At 43.0% G+C, this 11,844-nt stretch overlaps 1 protein-coding gene across 1 annotated transcript in view; it reads right to left on the bottom strand.

Annotated features, from left to right (window-relative positions):
- Positions 1-1,531: 1,531 nt before the first annotated feature.
- Positions 1,532-11,844, bottom strand: part of NECTIN2 (nectin cell adhesion molecule 2) — a 135,127-nt gene continuing 124,814 nt past the window's right edge. Inside the window, exons 8-9 of the mRNA XM_073602134.1 lie at positions 6,687-6,767; positions 1,532-3,621 (exon numbers count right to left, since the gene is read on the bottom strand). Of these exons, the coding sequence (XP_073458235.1) occupies positions 3,457-3,621; positions 6,687-6,767 (246 nt within the window). The 3' untranslated portion in view covers positions 1,532-3,456. The remainder of the gene's footprint in view (positions 3,622-6,686; positions 6,768-11,844) is intronic.

The raw sequence follows: 11,844 nt of genomic DNA, 5'->3' as shown, positions 1-11,844 counted from the left end.
ACATGTGAGGTATCGCCGCAATCAGTAGAGCGAGAGCAATAATTATAGCCCTAGACGTCCTCTGTAGCTTAAAACATGCAACCTGTAGAATTTTTTAAAACGTCACCTATGACAATTTTTAAGGGTAAAAGTTTGTTGCCATTCCACGAGCGAGCGCAATTTTGAAGCGTGACATGTTGGGTATCAATTTACTCGGCGTAACATTATCTTTTACAATATAAAAAAATGGGCTCACTTTACTGTTGTCTTATTTTTTAATGAAAAAAAAAGTGTATTTTTTCCAAAAAAAGTGCGCTTGTAATACGGTGTGACAGAAAGTATAGCAACGATGGCCATTTTATTCTCTAGGGTGTTAGAAAAAAAAATTATAATGTTTGGGGGTTCCAAGTAATTTTCTAGCTAAAAAAAAATGTTTTTAACTTGTAAACAACAAATCTCCAAAAGATGCTCAGTCGTTAAGTGGATATTCTGACAGCAGAACCCCACTGCTGTCAAAATACAATGATCCGCAGCTGCAGCCATTCGGCTGGAAGCCGCAGGTCGACAAAAGTTTTCCAACAGTCCCATTCAACAGAAGTCAATCCTTTCCATAAATGGACCACAATTTGTCTGCTCCCTGCTGAACCGGCTGAATTTTGATCTATCTATGGGTAGCTAAAGTCTGGGGAAGGTCCTTTTTATGCTGATGATTGACCAGTCTGGTGTGGAGAAAGAAGAGTGGCTTGCACAGAGCTCTGACCCCAACCCTACTGAACAACTTGGGATGAATTAAAACACCAACTATACCCAGCTTAATCATAGGACGTTGCACCCTTTGATTTTCACCTCTCCGTTGGGTTATATGATAAGGGGACTAGGCACATTGTGGCACTCCAAGGCTTCTGGGTGTACCTGACCTCACAAATGTTCTTTTAGCTGATTGGACACAAATTCCCATAGTCACTCCAAAATCTTGTGGAAAACCTTCTTAGAGGAGTGGAGGTTGTTATAGCTGCAAGTCTGGGGAAAATCCCATATTGATGTCCGTGGTCTTGGAATGGGATTGTTCAACAACCTCATATAGTTGCGATGGTCCACAAACCATACAGTTTATATCTAAGCACAGGGCTTTTTTTTGCAGGGGGAACTTGGTGGAACTCAGTTCCACTACCTCTGGCTCAGAGGGGAGCCTGCTCACCACAATCACTTGTAAACACAGAAGTCTGGTTTCTGTGTTTTTTCAAGTGACAGCTCTGCACTCTGTAACCCCCCAGAACTCTGCACTTTGTATGTAATGCAATCTTGGTATTTAATGCCCCTTTAAGACCCTCCTACTGTTCGTGAAATTTGACTGACCACACCATTCGATGTGATTTGGAGGGTGTGTGTGGGCGGAGGGGATTTGGGGGGGGGGGGGGGGTCGTGGTTGAGTTCCAGCACCTATTGTTTGAAAAAAAAAAGCCCCGTCTAAGCATCAGCTTAAAAATGCTAATCACAGAACACGTTTTGCTTTGGTGATATCAATAATCAACATTCATGCTCCAAGACCAGATTTAATACTATAAAATGATTTTAATGATTTATCAAAAATAGACCACAAAAAATAAAAGGAAGGACACAGGCTTGATATGTAATCACAGTATTAGTACAAGATTTACACCAAAAAAAAAATAGTTACGCACATACAGCCACACAGTCCACAGTCATAGCCACACATACACTGTACATTCACCATCCCGCTGCGTGCATAACACCATATACCAAAGAATAATATACTGAAACATTCTGGGCCCAGTGATCGAAAGTGTCTGAAAAAAAGCTGTTCTTGATGCCTACAGCAGCCTTTCAAATTCTCCATAATACTCTTTAAAAGGAAACCATATTATATTTTGCACACAGTTCAAAGTGTTAGTTTAAAAAGTACATTTTGATGTTCCATATTTCCATTACTATATAATGTGCAGATGTTGAGTGTAGAGGGGGGGGGGGTCTGAATTCAACTCCAGTAACCTTGATTAAAATTGACCTTTCGGTAATTTACAGATTTGTACATTTACAAAATACCTTACATATCACAATATATAGCAGCGGTATACATTTTTTTTTTGAAAAAGCTGTACCTTTATTATTAAAAAGTAGTCCTTGTCAGTAGTAATAAGCAGTAGTCACAAGTAGTCCACTGTACTGATTATGTAATCAGTCTGCTGCAGGCATTTCTCCAGTCTCTTCTTCCCCAATGATCAGAGACTGCAGCCCTGCATGGGCTCATCTGTCTCTTTTTGTGAACACACAAGAACTGCACAGGCACCAGGATTTACATGATTTATATCTAAGCTGTCATCTCGGTCCAGGAAGTAGATGCTGACCCTGGATGAGGTAGGTGTTACACATACACATGACTTAGCATGCATACACTTGACATGAAAAATATATCTGATGCTACATGCACTTTAAAAATCTGTTCAGATCAGATGACAACAGCAAAAGCCCATCCCGGACAAACAGATTCTTCCTCCTCCGAGGCTTGGAGAGGGGACACTTAGGACAGCTTACAGAAATATAATCATTTATCGGACTGGAAAACACCAGGTTGGACATACATTCTCTTAAATTGGAGACTTTTACTAAGACAAAGGAATCTATTTTTACAGAATCCACACAGTCATCGCAAATAATCCCAGTAAAGTGTCCACTATGTTTATTTTCTATCATCACTAGCTCCATCTAGTGGCCATAATGTGATATTTTCCTAAATTAGGAAAGAACCATGTTATGGCCACTGGATGGAGCCAACAATGAAAGGAAATAAATATATTAGAAACATTATGGGGATTATTATTCACAATGGCTGGGTTTTGCTGAGAATTTTTCCTTAAATAAACCCCCAAGTGTTTTCACATCACTACTTAGTAGGAAGGCGGTCTGGCATATGTTATGGGCCAATATAGCAGCCCCATGCAGAAATATATTTAAAAACTATACAGAGAAACAAGTTTTTCAAGCTTTAGGACACAATAAGATTATTTACATTAGGCTGATCACGTTCACATTTTGGAAAAAAAAATGGTTTCCCTTTAAACATGAAAGGGGGAATGTGATTGGCTGATAGGGGCAAACTGCTCTTCCATCAAACGCTTTTCATTGTAAGGCCTTCTGAATATGGCTCCTGTCCATGTAAAACTCCCTTACCTCCCAGTGCTCCCTTTGCAGTGTGCAATGTCTATATCAACCCATATGGCACATGTTTTCATGCATACTTGCTTGTGTATGCTTGATGATACAATACATTACTTTAATGTTACAGAGTCCTGCTCATAATGCCTAAACAGCACTATACTCCATCTTAGTGCAATAGAGTCCACACCACAGAGTTCATGTATACCAGTAACCTCCAGAAGTAAAGGTATGTACACGTATGTCTCCCAGCACAGAGCATATTAAAGATCCTCAGAGTAGACAAGGCAATCGTTGTGTTCTTCAGACATACACGGCTGGTGACATCACAACTCCTTGCTCATCTCGGAGGGATACGTTTTCTGGGGGTTGGAATTCATTGTAGATGGGGTTCTCCTGTTCTAGGTAATCGTTCTGGAAATCTGAATAGCGCTGAGATTCTGGTGTCATCTGATATTTCGGGGGTGTCTGCAAACAAAGGATGGCTTCATTATTTTGCAGCAGAATATGACCATGCTTTATTGCAGGGGTCTCCAAACTATGTCCTGGGGGCCGGATGTAGACCTTTGTTTGCCTTTATCCAGCTCTCGGGGCACAATTCCTTCCACTGATACGAGGCACTATTCCTTTCACTGACGGCAAAGACAGGGTACTCTATTCTTCCCACTGACGCCAACAACGGGGCTTTGGTATCAGTGGGAGGAACAGCGGCGTCAGTGGGAAGGACAGTGCCCCATCGTTGGCGTCGGTGGCAAGGACAGTGCCCCGTCGGTGGGAGGGACAGCGCCCCATCGTTGGCGTCGGTGGGAAGGACAGTGTCCCATTATTAATTACAGTGGGAGGAACAATGATGGGGCACTATTCCTCCCACTGACACCAGACACAGGGAACAAATTCTCCCACTGACACCAATTATGGGGCACTATTCCTCCCACAGATACCAATAATGTAATTTATTTACTCTCACTGAGTGCCAAGCCTCAGTAGTAACCCACTGATACCAGGGCATTTTCTACTTCCTCTGGCCCCCCCTAATATTTGAAGGGCAGTAAAAGGCCCTTTGTTCTAAAAGCTTGGAGACCCTCTGCTTTATTGTAACAATTAAATGGGGTTTATTAGCTTTGAAGATAATAGTACACCATTTTGCTGACACAGTAAATTATTAAAGAGGAATTTCATTCTGTAATTAGACCCAGCCCTCATCACCATTTACACCCAGGGGAGAATTGCATTTCATGCTCCTATAAGCCCCCCAGGATATCCCGGGATCCTACAGGAGCCCACTCACACAGCAGCTGGGGGCAGAGCTGCATCGCATCATCGGGAACTGAGCTACCTAAACTTGGAAAAAGCAGCCAGCTGAAGAAGACCAAGATGACTGCATGGGACACAGGCTGTCGCACCTGAACAGCAGGTACTGGACAATGCTGAATCCACTATACAGGCAAGTGTGTATTTTGAAGAGAACCCAGTATGGAAAAGGGAGAAAAGGCAAGGGGAGCTGGGCACTGCCGAGGGGGCATATATCAATGGGAAAAAAAAATATTTTACAAAGAACACCATTCAGCAGGGAAAAGGTCTTTTAATAAAAGTTTTAAATCAAAGTAACAAATATAAATGCTAATTCCTGTAAAATAACATTATGATAATGATTATCATGATTGCAGGATGCCTTAAACCTGCCCGTGAAGTGGTGCATGAGTGGAATGTACTAAAGCAAAATGAACATTTCATTGCCACTTTGATCTGTTTGTAAACAAAGCAGCTGGAGGTTCTACTCATCTACACCAGATCATTATCCTAGAGGAGGGTCTAGTATGGATTATAAGGGGGACCCAGAAAAAAAAAAAAAAAAAAGATGCGTGGGTTCCCCAAAAGTTGTCCGAGTTATGTATTTCAAGGGTGTACCCCATGCAAAAAAAATGTGTTTGGTCCCCTCAAAATCTATACCAGACTCCAAGCATGGATCCTAGCTAGCAAGAAAAGGGGGGGGGGGATCATCCATAGTGGAATGACTTGTCATGCTCCCATAGCCCCAGGATATCCCAGGATCTTTCGGGAGCCCACTCACAGAGCTGCTGGGGACAGAGCTGTTATGAATGAGCCCCTATGTTGGTTTTTAACCATCTTTAGGTTGCCTATGCTTTCTATGCCCAACAAAAAAAAAAGTGGGAATCCACTATTCTGGAATCTGGTGTTTGCCTGCCAACATCCCTAGATAATAGCAAATTAGGTTTGACCCCCATAAGAAATGGGATTTTAATGGCAAGCAAGACACCACTTAATATAAAATGTAACAGTTTATTCGAAAAGTTAAAACACATGTAAAAAGATATACAAGACACAAATATATAGCATAAAAGAAAAATGGGCTATTTTACATAAACATCAAGGTATGCGATAGATATCAAGCTGTAAATTGCTCCATGTGGTGAATGAAAACATTTTATATTAAGTGGTGTTTTGCTTGCCATTAAAATATCATTTCTCATGGGGGTTAAGAGATTGTTTGGGTACACTGGCGCTTGGAGAGGTGAATGACATGGTTGGATGCAGGAGCATTGGCATCCTGAGGGGACCTGAAAAGGCACCGGAGGTTGGATGCAGGTGTATGCTATGTGAAAGAGCTGCTGGTACTTGAGGGGAAGCTAGCAATGGTACAAAGTGATGTTGTAGGAGTTCAAGCATATGTGATATGTGGGGTACACCATGGGAAAATCGGAAGAAAAATTCTGTACGATAAACAATTATGCGATTTGTATAGTGTGTACACAACTTTCGACTGCTGGTGCTCAAAATTTGGGGGGGGGGGGGGGGTGTTCTCTGGCGGCAGCACAAACTAACATCTCACTCCCCCCACAGGAGACTAACGGTGGCGATGACCAGCCACCCCCACCCCCATCGTGGGAGCCAAACGGAGGCAATTCACTAGACATTGTGAATACTTAGCGGGTCCCGGAGATCGATCTTTGGCTGGGACACACTGATCGGCTTGTGCTGTAACAAATCACAGCACAGCCAGGGAGGTGGGCCCCTACCCAGAAGTGCTGATCAGAAATAATAAACATCAATAGTCAAGCAAAAAAAAAAAGCCTTTCGTACAATTTGCACTATCCTCGGTTTCAACTTGCTGCGAAACATCATGAAAAACTGGACTAATGTTTGTCTGATTTTCTTATAGTGTGTACTGGGCTTTAGGGTAGCTTGAATACAGGTATGAAAAGAGGGGAGCCTAGGTAGAGGCTGATATGGGGGGTATGGGTGGTGAGAGAAGAGAAGAGACAAAAAGGGGAATGAGTGAGTAGTTGGGAAGCTGAAAGTTAGCATAAATGGGGTTACCAGGGTCACTTGGGTCCTAGCAGCCAAAGATGCTTATAGCCTAGCAGCCATCATCAGGTGGAGTGCCATCTCTCCCTCTGGAACACAATGAAGGCTGATAAAACCTAGGCAAGTATCAGGGTCGATGCCTTCATAAGGGACAAGTTTTAATGTGAGATAATACATTTGGGATTGTTTAGGTTAGTAAGACTCACCTTCCCATTTAATTCCGTGTCTTGGCTATCTGTAGTCTCTGATGGTGGAGGTAGAGCCTTCAGTGGCACTTCTTCTGCGGACTGTTGAAACAAAACCATTTTATGATTATGAGTGACTCCAGACAACAAGTAGAATTCAAAAGTGAACTGCTCTGTCAGGTTTAAGCCGTAGTGTGCCCATTGGCTGAGCAAATTAACCCCTTAGCACCGGCTGTATGCATATACGGAGTGGGCCTTATGCCCTACTAGCAAGTATGGAGTGGGCCTTATGCCCTACTGCCACATATATGTGTACCTGTGCTTGTGTTAGAAGCACGATCACCCCAAGCACTGTAACCGAGCCGTCACCAACAACTCCTGGTCTCAAAGTAACAGTTGGTTGCCGGTAGGAGTGATCACCTTTTTAGGAGGTCTTCCCTGTATCTCTTGCTCCTCGGAATGTCTGTAAGGATCAGAAGATAAACTGTACCCATGTGTAGGCTGGTGGAAAATAGCAAAGTAAGTAGTAAAAATGAATAAAAGATAAAATGCCAGTTAGATCATGGCTTTATCTCGGTTAGTGTTTGTGTCATTGTATTTTAGGTAGAATTAAAAATAAATAAATAGGTTTTATGGTTATTGGTTTGGAAGGGTGGGGGGTGTAGTGTGCATGTGTACTTTTTTTTTAATTTTGGCACGAAGGTTCACCTCAAAATCTGTACCAGACCTGAAAGGGCCTGGTATGGATTGGGGGGGACTCAACGCCATTTTTTTTCACTATTTTTTTTATTGCCGGTAAGGATTTTTTTACATTCAGCTGTCTGCGGGGAACCCTACGGACAGCTGATGAGTTATCTGTTGAACCGTCATCCGTAAACCTAGCCTTATTGTGAGAGTCTGTCTGTTTTCATAGAATAAAAAACAAACAAAAATGTTTTTTATATTTATTTTTGTGGTAGTGTGGTGTGTAGTGTGCATGATTTGTCAGTTAAGGTCCCATTCACATTATATGCTTAGCTGCTTTATGTGTGTTTGTCGCTCCTGCTCATTTTCGAGTGAAAAGCTTCACAGGATTTTGTGAAGACGCATATTGCCGGGCAATCCTGTTGCCTGACAATATCGCAGCGGGTTTGGGGTTCTATTGAAGGATAATGGCACTTAACGCGTTATGCTGCAATTGCCACGCAATTTGGGATGATGGGCAGAATCGCAGCAATTCTGTCCATGATTCCAAATTCAAGAGATTGTCTGCTTGCTTTTTAAGATATAAAAAAAAAAAAAAAAAAATTTCATCCTTATTGTTTTACCTTCGTCATTAAGGGAATGAGGGGAAGAAGACTGAAAGCGGGTTTTTGGTACTGTTGTATAAAGTTTACAATTCAGACAATTAAATTGCAGTTATATGGGATATTACTATATATAGACCGGTATGACATAGATACGATCTTCCAGGAAGGCTGTATTGTTTTTTTGCTGGGGAATTTTGTATATTTTTGTATGTTTGTAATTTCCTGTTACCGGTCATAAGCACTAGACTAGCATGATGTGTTCATCAGGAAGTGAATTCCATGGTTCTCAGGTATTTATCATCATAAAGTCATGACACATGGCCCCGATACGACAAGTTTCTGCTTGTAAAAAGCAAAATCATTTAGCAAATATACTGTGAATTTGTAAACTGGAATGAAGCCCATTATGAATCGATCACTGCAGTTAATGCTTTAAATCAGAGACATTTAGACTCCATTCTCATTTGGATATGTGGAATCACCATCAAAATCATCGCAATTCTGCCAATGATTCCAGATTGCAGTAAGAACCGTGACATGTGATTGGGTGCTATGATTCTTTATGACACCTCTGAGACTTAGAACAACACCCTTGCAGTGCCCCCCACCCAGGGCAAGAGTTAAATGGTTGCTAAAGAATAATTCCAGGTATGGTTATTTATTTCATACATTGGTCCAGCTTGGAGCAATGTAACTATGTACTGTATATACTCTCCATACCCGAAAGCTGGAAATCCCTGTAGAAAACACTGCTACTCCAATGGTCTCCAATAGCTTCTGGGTTCCGTGTCAAACAGCTGCCCTGCTACTTACTGAACACAGGAGGCTATCCACTTGGCATGAGTGCCATTCAGAGAATGCTTTACATTTCCTCAATGAATGCAAAGCGTTCTTTGATTGGACAAGGTGAAAAGGCAGGGTGGTGACACTCGTCTTGGGACCTGGAAGCTATGGGAGATCATTGTGATAGCGTGGCCTATGTCAGTGATTTTCAGCCTCCAGGGGGAATCGCCCAGGAATGTTATATACATAGTTACATTACTCCAAGCTGGACCAGTGTAACGAAGTGTAAAATATCCACACCTGAAATTCTTTAACTCTAGGGGTAGATGAATAATCTGTAAAACATATCTTATTTCTCACCCCGGCAAGCTTCCTCCATGCTGTGCAACCGGTCCCCCAAAGCCTACTCTCTAAGGCACTCTGGACAGCAGTCACATGGTGAAGTCATCAAGTACAATGCAGGACCAATAGCCCTGCATTGTACATGGGGACAGCAAGGGGCCACTCACAATGCTGAGCGTTGGAGAGAAGGGATGAGCACCTGAAGCCTTGCCGGAGCAAGGAATAAGATAAGTATTACAGCTTATTTCTCGGCCCCTAGACCTAACAAGCATTTAACCTTCGCAATGCCCTGCCTCCTCCACATACAGTGTAGGGTTAATAGCCCTGCATTGTAGAGGATAATGCTGAGGGACCACCTACAGAAACAGATGGAGGAGAGTGCCAGGGCCTACTGAACAGCAATGGCTGTCGTCCTACCCCTAAGCTGGCCTTACACCTATAGAATTTTGTTAAAAAAATTGGATTTTTATAACAGCTTACCTGTAAAATCCTTTTCTTGGAGTACATCATACGACACAGAGCCTCACGTATTTACTTAGTGGGTTATAGCTACCTTCAGGTGTTGACACTGGCACACCCAATACAGGAAGTTGACTCCCCTATATAACCCCTCCTCCTTCCAGGAGTACCTCAGTTTTTGTAGCTAAGCAATATACTTTCACCCTATAAAACAGAGGGACGGGAGCTCTGTGTCCTATGATGTACTCCAAGAAAAGAATTTCACAGGTAAGCTGTTATAAAAATCCTATTTTCTTTATTGTACATCATGGGACACAGAGCCTCAAGTATTTACTTAGTGGGACGTCCCATAGCAATGCTACTTGAGAAGAGTACTTTTTCCACTGGAAATTTTCTGGATGTATTTATCCAAATCATCGCCAAATAGTCGTTCCCCATGAAATGGGAAGCTAGACAGTAGATTTTTGCAGGGTGCTTCGGCAGACCAACCCTCCAGGGATGTCAAAACTACGGCCCTCCAGCTGTTGCGGAACTACACTTCCCATGAGACATTCACAGACATGACTAGGCATGATGGGAGTTGTAGTTCCTTAACAACTGGAGGGCCATAGTTTGGACACCACTGCGGGTTTAGCCAAAGGGTCCTATGCATGTGTACTAGAACAAGTGCAAGGCGAGATGCCTGGTGAATAGAATCCTTCATAGCATCTATGGCAAAACATAATGCTTTTGGTAAGTCGGCAGACTCGCGGGCCTGTTGTGCAGGGAGCCCATTAAGGGCCTCTGTGAACTGGTCTTTTAAAGACTGACATGCCTATAGCTGCAATTGCAGGCTGAGCAACAGTACCTGCTAAATAAAAAGAGGATTTTAACAGAAATTCCAACTTTTAAACTGTTGGATCCTTTAACATTTGTGCATTGTCCACTGGACAAGTTAAACTTTTATTCACACTGGAAATCACAGCATCTACTGCTGGAACTTTCCATTTTTTGGTGAATTTTTCCTCCATGGGATAGAGAACTGAGAATCTCTTTGGAAGGAGAAAATGCTTATCTAGAGGATTCCATTCAGTATAAATAAGTTTCTCTAGTAATATGTGGACAGGAAACGCATGCACTGGTTGTGAAGGTTTCAAAGAACCCAAAGAAGAAACCAGACTTTCAGCTGACTCTGTTATGGGTAGCATGAAAGTGGAGCGAACCATATCTGTAAGGATTTGTACCTCAGATTGTGAAGCTGAAACATCAGCTGTAGTTTCCTCCGTAGAGGAATAATCAGTTTGTTTTTCCCGATCGTTTGAGGCCAATACCTCATCCTGTCCCCACTGTTCTGCTGGTAAAAGTTTTGGAGTGGGAGAGAGGAATCTAGCACGCTTCCTATCCCCCTCAATGGAGGATGCTATTAAAGCGGCTAATCTTCCTTCTAAACCTTGCAGGGCAGAGGAAAATAAATTTTCAGTCACTTATACAGGGGCTGAAGTGTGAAAAGCAGTTGCACCACCAGCCGGTTCCAGTGACTCACCCTGGCTTGCCATGTCGGGTATCTCCGAAGAGGATGACAGTGTGGAGGCATGACTGAAGTTGCCAGGGTCTGGGAGTGGTTTTGGTGCCTTAGTAATAAGCCTTGAAGCCATAGTGCAAAGCACAAAAAAACAGAGGCACTCTAAGAACTGTTCTATTTACTTGAACAATAGTAGGAAAAACCGTGGCAGCATAGAATGATCTAATGCTAAACAATAAGTCTTTTCCTGTACTGCAAATGCCTGTGTAAACCCCTCACGTGCACCAGCGCTTCTGTGTCCTGTGGCAGCCTTGATTCAGCTGCTCTGATAGACACTGTCTGTTTCCTAGAGTATCAGCTGTAAGCTTTTTCAGGTGTGAGCCTGATTGTCTATGCACCGTGTGTTTGCAAGGACGCTGAGTCTGCACACGGCGCTGACTGCTTAAGCCACACCCCTTCCCTGCCCTCTGTCGTCAGCCTCGTGCGTGCACGCGGCGGCTTCGTTTGAACACACAGAGGAGGAGAGGAGACTGCAGCCGCACTGTAGCGCGTCTCCATTGCTTTGCAGCCAAATGGCAAGTAACTCCTATGCTTTAGCAAGAGTCACCCCAGAAGGGAGGCGGGCAGGGGAGGGGGGAAGGGGGTTTACACAGCCGTTTTATCAGCTTTTCAGATTTATGCTTGTTTAAATATAACATGTATCCCCATCCACTCAGATTGCCCATTTAGGGGGAGAGGAGACCCCCCCCCTCCATCTGCTGAGACACACCCTGTTTTAGCACAGGGTCCACTGGACAAGTTAAAC

The sequence above is a fragment of the Aquarana catesbeiana genome, linkage group LG10, assembly GCF_042186555.1.
Source record: "Aquarana catesbeiana isolate 2022-GZ linkage group LG10, ASM4218655v1, whole genome shotgun sequence".
NCBI classification, from domain to species: Eukaryota; Metazoa; Chordata; class Amphibia; order Anura; family Ranidae; genus Aquarana; species Aquarana catesbeiana.
Note: the sequence above shows the minus strand (reverse complement) of the source record. Positions and strands in the feature narration are given on the sequence as shown.